Source organism: Pseudochaenichthys georgianus, chromosome 13, assembly GCF_902827115.2.
Source record: "Pseudochaenichthys georgianus chromosome 13, fPseGeo1.2, whole genome shotgun sequence".
Lineage (NCBI taxonomy): Eukaryota > Metazoa > Chordata > Actinopteri > Perciformes > Channichthyidae > Pseudochaenichthys > Pseudochaenichthys georgianus.
In genome coordinates, this window is record NC_047515.1 from 17,562,287 (window position 1) to 17,577,354 (window position 15,068).

A 15,068-nucleotide genomic window follows, 5' to 3' on the forward strand; every position below is an offset into this window, starting at 1 on the left:
AGCATAACGACCTTGGAGCTTCGTCAGAGAACTGTGGCTGGTGTCTTGATAAACAATGTGCCTTGCATCCAAAAGACTCAAACTAAATCACGGCTGTTCTTTGAATGCTTATAATTTGTTACCATTTAAATGTTGGCTCTGTTTTTTTGGAAAAGTTTAGATTTCCCACAGTTGTTAACATGTTATGCAATTTTCTTTTCCATTGGAGCATTGCCACAGGGAGAATGTGTTATTTCAGTAACTTGCCTTACACTGATGAGAAATTATTACTAGTTACTTATCTCTAAAGTAATACAATTACTTGACAAAATGCAGCATGATCAAAGTTACGTTTAATACATTGGCAGATTCATTAATACTAAAGACAATCATGGGGATAGAAGAAGGCAAGTCAAGTATTTTCCTTGCCTTGTAAATGGCTTATGGTGTGTGATCCACAGATACAAATTAGAACACAAATATTTTGGTTCAAACTCAGAAAGCAACATCAAATCACATTGTACATTTTTAGATGTACACTGTGGTTGAAGACATGCTCTGTCATCATGTTACCTTAAAAATGTGGTAGTTTCAAATTCATGTTCCAAGAAACAATTTCTCAACAATGTTTTTGTTTGACTTTCTGTGCTCTGGATATGTTGTACAGTGTTGGAAGCTGTAACAGCAAAGGGGGATGGGTCAGGAGGGGAGGACTCTACAATTTCCCCACCAGAGTGCTCCTTTCTGATCTCCTACTCTCTTTTTCCCTGCCCTGTCTTTCTCCTTTCCTCCATGCTCCATTGCCCCCAGTCAAGCCGGGCTCTTTGGCAAGTGTGATGCAATCTCCACACAAATGTCTTCCAGGTAAAGGCATCTCTACAAAGAAGTATCTTGTCTTTTCTCTGCCCCTTTGCTCACCTGGTATTCTTACTTGCCTGTTTGTTGGCTTAACACTAGAGACAGCCTCAGTCCAACACACCCCTGAAGGAATCTTTCTAGAGTGCTCCCACCTCTCGTCTCTTCCACGATGTGATGCTCTGAGCTAAAGACAGAGCGCAGAGGATTGAATTCCCTCTGAAACCCAGAGTGAGGAGGGCAGGGAATAATTCAGCAGCCGCTCCAGCAGCAGCATCAGCATCAACAGCGGTGGCAGCAGTGAGCGTGAGAGAGACGGAGAGAGAGGGAGTGTGTGTGTGTGTGTGTGTGTGTGTGTGTGTGTGTGTGTGTGTGTGTGTGTGTGTGTGTGTGTGTGTGTGTGTGTGTGTGTGTGTGTGTGTGTGTGTGTGTGTGTGTGTGTGTGTGTGTGTGTGTGTGTGTGTGTGTGTGTGTGTGTGTGTGTGTGTGTGTGTGTGTGTGTGTGTGTGTGTGTGTGTGTGTGTGTGTGTGTGTGTGTGTGTGTGTGTGTGAGAGCTTTAGTGAGAGCGAGTTCCTATGCACTGTGCCGAGAGTAGCTGAGCTGTGCCGTTGCGTGGCAAGCTGTGTGTTCCTGTTCCCGCACGCTCTGGTGAGGCAGAGCTTACAGAAGGGGAGAGATGCGGCTTCACTCGGAGCTCCAGCATCAGTGAAGATCAGCACCCAGCCGGGGCATCTCAGAGCAGCATGGTAGGACTAGAGATCCACTGCTGACACCAGCGTGACTGATGATGACAGCCCACGCGTGGGTTACCATGCGCCACAGCCGCGCCGCTCTAGGAGGAAACACAGCCATGTGAAAGTGACTCGACCGCCAGCAACTCTTGGACATGTTTTCCAGGGCAAAGTCTGGATTTCTTTCTGTGTTTGAACTTGTTTTTTTTCTCTTGGTACTGACCGGCTGTCCCGCACTCACCTATCAGGCAAGGACTAAAGGCAGATGGAACAAGGGGGGTAAGTGATGATCAACTATGATCTACATGTTTAGTTTTTGCACCTGTACTGTATCCGTATGCTTTCAAAAGGGTTTCAGGTGATCTTGGGTCGGACGCTGTTTAAATGAACCATCCTCATCACAGACTGACCTTTCCTTGTAACACTTTTTGATATGGATGTTTGGTGCCATCATTAGATGTTGTGAACATCTGGACTTATACATAATTGTTGTTCTTCTGGTACACTTGGTATTGTCTTTTCAATTATAACTGACTTTCAGCTGAGAAAGTTGACCTCTTTTGTTTTGTGGGTTAAAGTGATGACCACTGCTGTTTTCTGTGCCGTATGGTTTTGTCCAACTCTTCAGTGGTAGCCAATGTAAAGCTGTCAACAATATATGCACATAAGGTATATTAATACACACACGCACGCACACACACACACACACACACACACACACACACACACACACACACACACACACACACACACGCACCCTCTCTGTGTGGCGGAGTGTTTTGATGGAGATCACGTTGGTCCGTGTGCCCTGGAATGTTTGGTTGGCAGGACATTCCAGCAGTGTTTCAGAACTGTGATATTTGGTTTAAAGACTTAGATCACCAGTCTCGAGGAGGGGTGTTAATAATTCATCTCAGCCCCTCCGTGGGAGCGGTCATCTCGCCCCTCTTGTAGCATTTAATCCCCTTTGTCGGATTAAAGGAACCTTTAATCTTAGTGCTAGTTCTCAGTGAGAAGGCTGAGAGATGCTCCCTGTAGCACATCGGCAGTGGTTGCACTGGGGTTTCACGCTCAGTGGGACGTGTGTGTCTTCAAAGAGGCAGTGTCACCACCGTGATCTATTTAATGATTCCTTGCCACTTTGCTTTCGCTCTTGTTCTGCTTCACTCGTTCTCTACTTAACATTTCTTCAAATGCATATTTCTTGCACCCCCTCTTGTGCCGTGTCCGAGCACTTCTCGCCGACAAGCATCATTACATCTCAGAAGTTTTCACTTAATGACTGGGACCATGCTCTCAGATTTGTTACACACCCTCCACTATTGGATAATGAAAGCATTTCTCTTTTGATGTCTAGTTCTTCTCTTACTTTAATCAGATCATATGTGCATACATTACTACAGTGAACATAAGAAATAGGTCGTACAAATTGACGTTCATTAAAAAAAATGTCGCCGGATAATGGTCTGTCAATGTTACAACAATTCTGATAAAAGGAACATTTTCAGATAGAACGAAAATAAAGTTTCATTCTACCAGAGCTTTCAAAAGCGAGATGTATTTTCAGACCAATTTCTTTGAATCACTTGAAATGAAGGGTCAAATGTGTTCAAGGTTGCAATTTGATTTGTTTGGTGCAAATATGAATCAGCAATCTGTAAAAGCACAGTATGAAATCCTCGTGATAACTGGCCTCTGGTGAAACGGAGGGCACTGACCTCCCTCCGTGTAATTAGACTATAAACTCCATTCCTATCTGTGCACAGTTGAACAAATCATACCACAGCTATACTCAACCTTGCATGTTTAAATAACATTTTGAGACTTGTTAGAAAATACTTATATTGGCATAACAAAGATAAGATCCTTGTGTAGTTGACAAATGTTTATGCAGGAGTTGTCATAACCCTAACCCTATAGAAGAGGTTGGATGGGATTGGCTATTTTACCATTATTTTGTGCGCCTACATCGTGTCATCGCTTGTTCTTACAAGCAGTCATTTTCATTGACTGTAAATTGCCGTTCATTATCACATTTAGCGCCATGCTTTTCACGCTTGTCATCTGCCACTTCATGGTGTTAGCTAAATTGTCAATATTTTCCCTGCTGTGACTTTGCTTTTATATATGTAAGAACACAGCGGAGGTTTGCACACAGAATGCATGGCTGTACACCGTCTCATTCACTTATTAGAAGTTACATGGCTGAGCTTTACATCCATAGTATATGTATATTACCAGAGTACTTAAACACCACTAACACATGGCTGAGTGACACATTTCGTATTGACATTTTAATAACTTACAATTATAACCTTTCTCAAACTGTACAATGTTTGGAGGTCACCTATAAGCGGAACAATCACTATTTTATACAATGTTATTTTTGCCAAAATCTATCTTTTGAAGGTCAAACACTCACCAAGTTGGTATTTAGCTCTCTCTCAAAGCACAGCAAGTCAGGTCATTTTGGTATTTTGTCAGTCACAGTAGATTCAACTTGACCTGGTGGAAACATATCAAAAATATCTAGAGAAAGGTCGTAACCACAATGCTGTGTCCTGCTACCTTCTTCAAAGCTCGACAGGTATACACGTTCACAGCTCCTGCACCTGTCCAGCCTGCAGGGGGGATTGATCTCACGAGAGTTCAGGAAGATTGTAATGGTGGATGTTGAAGGACAACAGGTCAAAAGAGGACTATTTCACACAGTAATGCATTGGTACAAATATACACATTGATTATTGTATAGGATATAATAAATAATAATAATAAAACAATTGACAGTTGTTTAACTTTGATTTTATGATTGCTTAATGTTAAACTACAGGACTGCAGAGTAAAATAAGGAAGATTAAGAAATACTATTTCAATTTGAAGATGTTTCTCATCCTAAAAAAACACATGATATTCTGTAAAATGCACAATAATATAATTGGACTTCCAAAAAATGACCACTGAGACATATCTATTTTCTTAGCATGCTACGGCAACAGACCGTGGTACAATGTAAGACCACCATAACTAATCTATTGGTAAGGAATCAACTTTTTAAACTTTATGGACACGTTATTTATGGTTCAGTATGAACTTTGTTTTACTTTGACTTTCAGCCATCCTTGCGTAGCCTGATGTTGATATGACTGTGGATTGAGAAATGAACACAAGGTGTACAGGCAGTGGTATACTGAACATTGCAACTAAACATTGTTTATTGTCTCCCAATCTCTGTAGAGGAGAACTATTTCAGAAGGTCTTGTGATCTAGAAACAACCCATTTTCTTACTTCCTATGAGTGATGTATGACATCACCCACAATCCCAAATATTACTGTTCCTTTATATTCTTGTACCACCCTGCAGCGAGAGCCTCCATAACTAATATCACACAGGCGCCCAGATCAGGGCCAGCAGAGATTGAAGTGAGCCTGGCAATAAGTGGGAAATCCAATTGGATGTATTACGATCCCACCAAACTACAATACATGGTAATGTGAAGACAGAAGCGGGTGGAGAGAAGCCTGGATGTGCTCCTTCAGACCTCTGAAGACAAATGATATGGGGGCTAGCCCCAGGGTCATTTTTCGTTATGTTCTCAAAAACTGATTTACTAAACAGGGGCCTGCAGAGGCAGTCAGTGAAAGAGTAATGGTGAAAAGAAGTGACCAACACCTATTACAGAAATACCGCTTACACCCCTCTATCTGTATCTGACCGTCTGCAATGGGAGTGAGAGAGTATGAGATTTATAGACCAGCAGGGGAGAGCAGGAATGAATATTACCACTTCCTTCTCACACAGGAATCGTGTAGCCTACTACAGATCAACAGCTCAAATTGCTTTCTGCATTACAGCTTCTGCATGTACTCATCAACTGCACAACCATTGTATTCAAGGCTGAACAACATTTATTCAGGCTGTCTTCATTATAACTGAAATTGCAAATAATTAAAATGGCTTTTTAATGATCGAGTTAATTAAAATACTGACCTCACTCATTTTGAGAGACTTGTATTGCTAAGGTATAAATCAATCAAACATGGCGAGAAACACAAGCAGTCAGATGATCATGCAGGTTAGAAGAGAAGAGGAGGAAACACATTTAAACGTTAAAATAGTAACCCTAACTGTCTTTTGTAAATATATATTTCAGTTTAAACACCACTTATCCGGATTACTTTTCAAACTACTTTAATGTATTTAGTTGTCTACTTTTACTATAACATAAGGGATTCTTTTCACAGATTACAGTTACAGATGTGCTTCACTTCACATTTAAACCTCTAAACATGTCGTAGATTATGGCTTAACTCTACTGTTGCTTGTTTGTGTTGCTTTGGACTAGTTTACTTTGTTGCTGCATTTTCAGCTACTTTGAATGACACCATAGATTAAATCAACTGGAATTAGTCTTTTAAAGCTTGCAATTAATAGTTAAATCTCCAGTGCTCTACACGTTGAGTCATGTCATTATCTAATTGAATCAATGCCTTGGCAGCTTTTTTAATTAAGTCCCGTAGCATTGAGATGTTGAGGTTGTCTTTTATTTTAGTTTTTACGAGTCTTCTCTTTATTTCTTTGAATGGATTTTGTCCCTAACATGCCACTCATGCCCTGCCCTAGCAGAAAGGCATAACTTGCTGCAGGGCCAGAAATATTATACAAACTAATGGGGGGAAATTAAGCACCAGCCTGACACAATAATTAAATCACTGTCATTACTTCAATTAATATGTTTTGACTAGTGTCTTGGGGCAGGGGACACAGTGATGGCTGTCATAGGGAAGGGGAAAGTCACTGTCTATCTGTTCCTGTGACGTTTTGCTGACATACTGTGACTCAGTTTGGTTTCACTGGTGAGAACTGTGAGAACCCTTTTCAACACCCTGTGTATGTTAATGTCAAAATGTAGGCCACATTTTCAATTCTGCCAAACACATGATTTTCTCTAAACATAATGTTTACAAGACAGTCAGCAAGTTCATCTTTAATGAAGCAGACTTTGCTCCCTCATAATTACTCAATCATGAGCAGAAAGGCAGAAAATAGGCCTGCTGTTCCTCGTTCAATCCAATTAGATCATTAAGCTTTATGCCGCTGCTAGTTGGGAATAATCACTTTCTCAAATGTACTTGCTTTAATTTTGTACGCCTACATGTTGTTATTGAATAAATGTAATGTGTACAATCTGAAAAGTGTGGGTGAGATTACAGATACAGTGGTAACAGGATTGACTCATCATTAGGTATATGTTGTTGCTAACCTATCAATCTAAAGCAGCAGATGGCTGTTATCAAATCATGTCCAGTACTGAGAACATTATTTTAGTGTGACTGTTTTACTGCTCTGTTTTAAGCGATTGGGAAAGCTCCTAGTATGCAACACACACATACAGTAAGTAAAAAAGACACAAATGTTGAGCATTCTCCAAACAAAATGACCAGCACAATAACCTTTTAAGTGTTCTTCTGACGAGCAATGTATATTTTTAGCACTGGTTAAATTGATCATTTTTCAGTCTAAGATGTGTGTTCACTTCATATTTATCAACAGTTTAGTTGTGTTACTTCTCCAATCATAACTGGGCTAAAGACCCTTTCACAGCATGTGTTACGTATGAAATGAACTATGGCTGTGTTCTATTCAAGTGTCACCAGTAATCTGTGACAGTGAGCCAACATTCACAATACCAAGACCCTGAAACTGAAGCTACTAAATGGAATTCAGCCATCATTTGTTTAATTATTTACACCTGTGCTTTTCCTACCGTGTGTGAGAATTATTTAGTGAAAAAGGCTTATACTGATATTACTTGGTCTAAGGCCTCTGACAGTACATTTGTGTGTGTTGTTTTGCTTTCTATATCTGTGCGAATCATATTGCAGTATACAGATGTAGCGCTTCATTTCAGACGCCTACCCGTGCGGGTCCGTGATCGGCACGGGGTGGGCCCCTGCTGAAAAGGAAAACCCCCCTCGCAGGACTTGATACGCCCCTTTGATTTGTATGGTGTTTATCTTGCATCTTTTTGTATTGATATCACTGATTTAAAGGTCATTTCAGCAGAACACATTTTGTGTTGAGTGCACCAAGGTTAAATTGGCAATGAAAAGGTTTCTTAGGTCATATACAGCTGTATTTTTGTTAACTCTCAGACAGATTTAACGTATTACGTCTAAATTGTTCAAGTAAGCCTAAACCTATTTAGCTTCAATCATCTTTAACAACTTCAAGATAAAATTGTCCTACACCCAAACAACTTAAAGGTAATGGCAAGTAGATAACGGCCATAAGGATCAAGTAAATCCAATAATGTAAACTCTTCTTACATCTTCAACTTTCTTGTAGTCTTCCAATGTTCGAGTTTTTTGTAGCATGCTCTATAAAATTGTTTTTTTAAATTGTTAATACATTTTTTGTTAATTTGTACTTACTCATTTTGCTCATCATGTGTATAGTTATAAGTCATAATAATTCTCTTTCTACACTAACTCGGGTTAAATAATCTTGATGTTAGACAGTTCCACCTATAAGTTATATTTGAACACCTAGCGTAGGTTAAGCTGAAGAAAGTGAGTTATTGTGGGCTATTATATAGACTAAGGCAGTAAAATAACTGATTCCGTAGATTGGTAAAGTGCCATCACTGGGTATTGCACTTCCTCCTCTCCACCCCAACCCCCAACACACTTGCCATACAGCGCGCCTTAATTGCCACATTCCAGTCACACGTCCTCTAATGAAGCTGATTTCTAATTGCAGCGGAAATTACACTTAACAATAACAGTGTTTTATGGGTGAATTTCAGACTGTAAATATGACAACTTAAAGTGATGAATTGAAGTGGGTGTGTTTTACTGCCTAGGACCCTTTCACCCTGTCATTCCCTCACTTGGCTCCGACCAAGTTGCAGAGTATCCGCTCGATCAAATGTGTAGATGGTCCACATGTAATAGTGTATGCATGGGTGCTTTACTGCGCTCCATATCTTTCCCTCCTCCTCCACTGTCTCATTCGCTCACTTGAGATGATGAAAATAGTCATGCTAATGTTCACTATGGAATATAAGTTTTGCAGTTTAAAATGTTGATTTAAATATTGTAATGCATCAAAAGGACCAAGGTTTTATTGACAGGAGAGCACATCTTCAGATTTTTTCTCCAACTGGCCTTCCATGGCATTTGCTTCTTAGGTTGTCTTCCACTCTTTATTTTTCCTTGGACATGTCAGCAGCTACGGACAGAGCAACATCCCAGGGTCTCTGCCAAATTGGATGTTTCTACTGTTGCCAGGAAGATGACTCTGTCATGGTCAAAAACAGCAATCCTTCACAAAGCATGTCAGTAGACAGAACTATATTTCAGTAAGCTTTTTTACTTTATCTGTGACTCTGCCTCACTTTTACCCACTTTCTTTTGATATACCTCCTTACCTCGCTCTGCTCTCTGCAATAAAACTTTAAAGAGATAAGAAGCTTTTTTCTATTTCAGGGTCACCATTAGCCTGAATAATGCATTGACAAGAGAAAAGCAGGTTGAGTTCTATGGAGGATAGAAGCACAGCCTTCAATTAAATTATACATCATTATCACAGCTGGCAAGGCTTGTGCAACGGTATCCTCTCCATCCTCCTCTAAATGTTCCATGTTACTGTCTTGTCCAATATTGTGTGTCGAGCAACAGCCACTTCCTGTGCCAGCACGGAGCTGGGATGCAGATAAGGCTTCCTGGGCTGTATGAAGGCTTACATAAAAAAATGGCTACAGTCTTTCGCAGGGACATGGCTTAAAGGGATATACTACTGTTGTTCTGACTAACAGAGTTTGTCCCTGTCTTTTGTAGACAATAGTTTTAGTTTGACGGCGTTAAACTGATGCAATTGGTTAAAAAAAAAAAGAAGCACGGCACTATGCTTATGTCAGGTGGTAATGTAATATCCCGTTTAAGGTTGGTTTCCCGGTCCTATACTATATACATATGCACACACACAAAGTTTTTAAAGAACAAATATAACCTCCAGTGATAGCAAAACATGAGGAAATGCACCAGTATGGTTCTTTAAAGTAGCCGCAGGCAGTCTGTTAGGTCAGATGTGGATGCATGGGAAGTAGAGGGAGCTAGATTTTGCCTTTCCCGCATGCAGTGGAAAATATGTCAAACCAGATGCTGAATGTCATTTTGGACCCCAGGAGATGCCACAAGAAGCTCTGGCTTTATAGGAAATATGTGAGTGCAGCATTTATATGAAGCAAGGGATTTTCACTGCCAGATTAAGGTGTCCACAAAGGCTGTCTTTACATTTTGCATTAGCATGCGTCTCCAGATCCCCTCTCTTGCCCTGACAAAGATGTCACCAAAATGGCAAATTCTGTTAAGAGTTATTTAAAAAACGTTTCTTCTGGGTGCGGTTTCAGAACATTTGTGAAATTAGAATTGTAACTCCTTTTTTAACTTAAAGGGAACCTATCATGCAAAATGCACTTTTTGATTTATTTTATACATAAATATGTATCCCCGGTGTGTCAGGGAACTCACGCAGCGTAAGAAAATAAAACCCTCTCTCTTTTTCTCCGTACCCAAATCTCTAAAAACGGGGTTACAACGGAGCTGATCCAGATTTGCGTCAGATATGACGTAATATCGGAAGTGTAGGCTGGCTTTACACCCGCCACGGCCCTATCAGAAACGTTGCTATCAGAAACAATGCCCGACTGTTTTGGACGTAATATGGTCGGTGCATGTTTACATTAGCATCGCTAACACTCAGAGCTAACCTGTACTGCAAAGGAACTCACCTTGTGGTATAACCGGCAAGAGAGAAAGCCTTTGAGCTCCAAGGCTTTCTCTCTTGCCGGTTATACCACAAGGTGAGTTGTGTTTCAGAAATAATCCTTGATAATCCATGATATGGCGTTTCATCACCGCAGTATCTGCCGGTAGAATCTCCCGCATGAGCTCAGCCCCCTCCTTTTTTTTTTTAAAGCTTTATACCCCAAATCAGCACTTTTGAAACAGGAAGTGAAATAGAGGGATATGAGTTATGGCTAGAATGGGTGATCTGTTTGGTATTTTGAGCAAAACACTTCATAGACATGTTTTTTATATATTTTTATATATCTGAGACCTATGCTATTCCCTAAAAATAGCATGATAGGTGACCTTTAACATAGCTTAATAATGCAAGACCTATGTTTGTTATTAGAAGGGTGATGATACAACCTACAATAATCTGACTTGATTGGCACTGGAGTCTATCATACATGGTTAAGGTCAGGGAAACAATAGTTAAGTATCAACTAGGGCTGTCAATTTAACGCGTTAACGCAATTTTTTTTTTAACGCCACTAGTTATTTTAACGCGATTAACGCATGTGTATTTTTTTCCTCGGCCGCCCCGTAGTTTCAGAGCGCATCGAGTTTAAAATACCATCTACAAGCTGATGCTGACAGCCCCGCTCCTGCTGCCTGCTTGCAGCAGACCACACCTCCACGCTCACCGGCAGGCACCGACTGGCCATCGGGAGGACCGGGAGGATGTGTGTATGTGTGGCGAGAGAGAGACCTTACGTGTATTATTGTTGTTAGCATCTGGTGCTAGCTAGCTGCGCTAACGGATATAAGGAGCTGTTTAAATGAAAACAGAGGAGCGACATTTCGCCGACAACTGCGCCGAGCACTTGACTTTATGCAGGAAGCCAGACAGTGGGACATTGTAGGAGAAGTCAGCACACTCTGCACGGATAGTGCGCGTAACATGATTGTTAAATCTGATGACCAGAGGAGGCTTTCATTCGTTACATTTCACAGAAAATGAAATAATTTTTTACAGGATGGATGAGGTAGTTCCTTTTATTAAGCGGTCTAACGTCTTTTTTTGTTGTTGAAGCAAATGGAGTGCCTTCACAGCAATCTACACTTTAATGCAGAACAGCCTGAAGCAGTGGTATTGTGAGAAGACCTGTCAGGATAAATCTGCTATTTTACAGGGAGAAGAACTGAAAGCTGGAGTTGAGAAGGATATTCTCCGGTGTGTTATTACCTGCCCTATATTAGTGCTGCATTATTAACACTTAGCCCACTAGTTAATTAACCCCAAAGACCTTAATTTACTGAAGAATAATGCATAACAATGGATTAACTTCCTGTTCTCATTACTGAGATTGATTGATTAAAAATCACAGCTGCTTTATCAGTCATGTTTGAATATGACCATATTATCAGCCAGCTGCCATTATTGAGTTACCACCAGCAGTGAACTCCAGCAGCACCATTTTCAGTTTTCTTAAATACGCCTGAGCCTCAAGCCGAAAGAGAAGAAGCAGGAAGTAGTTCTGAAACTTTGGACATGAAAGCCAAGTTGTGAGGTTTGTTTTAAGACACACTTAGTAGTAGCAGTTCAAACTGTTATTAACACATTTTATTCCCACAGTTGAACGTTTTGCAGAAGCTATACCACAAAACACATTAAATTACACTTTAGTATTAATGTATAAATCATATTATATGTACTGGACAAATAAACTAATGGTATTTATGCAAAGTGTACTGACACCATTCTGTACATCCACAGTTTTGCACTGGCAAAGCTGAGCTTAAACACATAAAAGATTCTGTCAAACATCTTCTAGAGAAAGCACATTATACAGTTTCTTTAAACAAATACAGACCGGGCTGGAAGAAAAGCGGAGAAAGGAAAAGTAGTTTACGTGGTGACTACATTAAGATATTATCTTTTTCAATCTTCTAGAAACTAGCTTTTACACTACACTGTAAGTTAAAGCGTAGTCAATATGAGAATAGATTAAAATGTGGCGTAATGGCAGGTTTGGTAAAAAAAAGATCTATCATTGTGTTTGTCACATTGAGAAATACCATTGTTTGGGCTTATACTCAGCTGTAAAGCCACATAACTTCAATTACAGAAACAAACAAGGGATTATATAATAAACACAAGTGTGACCATAATATTCTTTGTGACTGCTGTGTTCCTGTGATTGGCAGTGTAGCTTTGCAGGTTGTCGTAAAGTCGTATTAAGTGCAGCATTATGGCTTTGTGCACTTTTGTGTTGCTGAATTAGAGTGTTTATTGTCCAATTTATCATGCTCAGTTTGCCTGCCATGACACATATCTCCCTATCTCTGAATATGTAATGGCTCTGCTTTGCAAATACAGCGAGAAGAATATTAACAAGTGGTTTCTGCAATCTTCCAGCTGATGCCCCGCAAAGGCTCACAAGCACGATTTCCTGCAGAGACTAAGATAACTTGTAGAATATTAACATAACGGCAATGAGCTTAAAACAAAGGCATGCTCAGGATATTGCTTTACCTGAAAAGGCTAAAGCGTATGAAATATACGAAATGAGACAATGTTGAATTACGGTGAACTGCAGCCTAGGATTTCTTCTGCGTTGTAACGCTAGATGAAAAGTGAATGTAATCCTTTCTTCCTCATTCCCAGATAGCTGTCACCAACACAGGCTTTTTCACCAAGACCCAAGGCATGTAATTACACTTTTATTGGCTTTAGGAAGACCGCATCATTCATTTAAAGAATAATCTCACTTGTGAGCGCAAGATAGATCATACCTGCATGAAAGCCTCCTGTTCTGACTGGCTGCGGTTTAATGGACTTTTATGAATCTAGCTGTGATGCATTGTTAATAGTGTGTAGGGTGTTAATACCTGAGTGTTCTCCTGAACTCGTCGCTCTCTCCTCTCCAGTTGGGCGTTTTGTGAGTTGAAGAGCAAGCCCATATGAGTGTGACAGCAGCCACATGCAAGTGTCTGGGTCTTCTGCCAACCAGCCTTGACACCATTAGCTCTGGTGACACATTAAGGTTCTGTTTGCTTTGTAATTTGTTTTGTCTGTCAATGTGATGGATGTCTTGTTTGCCGGCACTTCCTCACACATTGGAAAACGGTGGCTCGAGGACATTGTTAAACGAACTTCAAAAAGGGGAGCAGAAGGCATTTGTTTTCGCCAAACAGGTTTGTTGTGTTAATGTGAGTGTGCAACATTGTCTTGACTCTTCGCCACGCCAGACACTGGATAATTAAAGGTGAAAAGCTAATTTGAGGAGAAAGGGAGGGCAGTTCCAGGGGCTCGAGGCAGCTAGACATAGAGACCCCAGTTACATTCTTTATAGTACATTTCTTAGCTAATATCCATGTAGAAATCTTTGTTGCCGTCCACTGCCTGCCTCTCGTGTCGACTTTTTTTTTGTGCTGAAATGTAACAACTTAAACCAACATAATGTCAATTCCATCTGCTCTTTCTTACTGTGAACGAACTGTCGTACCACAGTACATTCATTTCACCACTAAGTAGCACATGCTAATGCCATCGCAAATTCTTTGTTCACACCATTGACCTCACCTCTGTGACTGAGCAGCCCCACAATATCCATGTACCTGGAGTTGAGCTCACTTGAGGAAGTGTTGAGGGGCCTCACCTGTTTCTGCTCAGATGACAGGTCAGGCCCCTGACAGCTCAGGGCTGTGGAAAATTGCCTTGCCTGAACTCTCGCCTCCAGCTGTACCCAGACCCCTCTGCTGAGGAAACGTTCCTGCGGCACCACCTGCTCAGCTTAATGAACCACCTCAGCAAGACCTACACGTAATCGTAATGCCCTAGAAGGTGTGAAAATAAATAGTACAGTCCCACTTGTCACCACGTCCCAGTGCTGGCTTCATCTGGTAGAGTAGTAGCTTTTTTGGTCCTTAAGGCATAGGTGATTTTTATGCTAATATTTCTGGCAGCTTTTTTCAGACATGACAGGAGAGCGATGTTCGGCACTACAGCGGACAAGAGTGATCGGTGTCACTAGTTCAGAATAGGGCTATATTTAAAGAAATTACATAAATAAAATTAAGTGTTGTCAGTTCTTTTAAGGGCTGCATTGGTGATGAATTCTAAACCATTTTGTGCTGAATATTTAATTAATGACCATCATAAGTGCAGGGAAAGCTTGCTACTGCTTTCCACAGTTTCATCAGAAACTGCTCCTTTTTATAATGTGCAACGTCAAACATGGAATTCCTATGCTCAATTGTAAAGTAAAGGTTTTTCTTGAGTATTTATACCAAAAGTAAAAATCAATAGATAAGTAGGAAGAGTAGGTGTAATTATTGTTGTAGTTATACAAGGAGAAAGGACTGATCGGATATGAGACAACATAAAAAGCATTGCTGTGCTCTAATTAAGGAGGTAAATTGTTGTGATTCAGTCAGGTGTAAAAGTCAGGTGTAAAAGTAACTTGAACACTTACACGGACATGGGAGGAATATGTCAAATTGGCGTCATACTGTATATACCTAAGCAGGAGCATATCAAAAAGGTAATTTAGTGTGTTGGCATCTCTTCAATGGAGCACGCAAGATGTAAGCCCGTTTTAGTCCAGAGTCCAGAATATGCCGATGACCCTGCATAATAAAGTGTACTTCTGAAATTCTCACTGCTAGTTATAAATAGATTTTGTGTGAAGTCATATTAGGTGCACTG

General features: G+C 40.5%; 1 protein-coding gene across 1 annotated transcript in view; it reads left to right on the forward strand.

Annotated features, from left to right (window-relative positions):
• The first annotated feature begins 1,434 nt into the window (after window positions 1–1,434).
• Window positions 1,435–15,068, forward strand: part of LOC117457274 (roundabout homolog 2-like) — a 257,499-nt gene continuing 243,865 nt past the window's right edge. Inside the window, 1 exon segment of the mRNA XM_034097247.2 lies at window positions 1,435–1,845. Coding sequence (XP_033953138.1) covers window positions 1,722–1,845 — 124 coding nt within the window. The 5' untranslated portion in view covers window positions 1,435–1,721.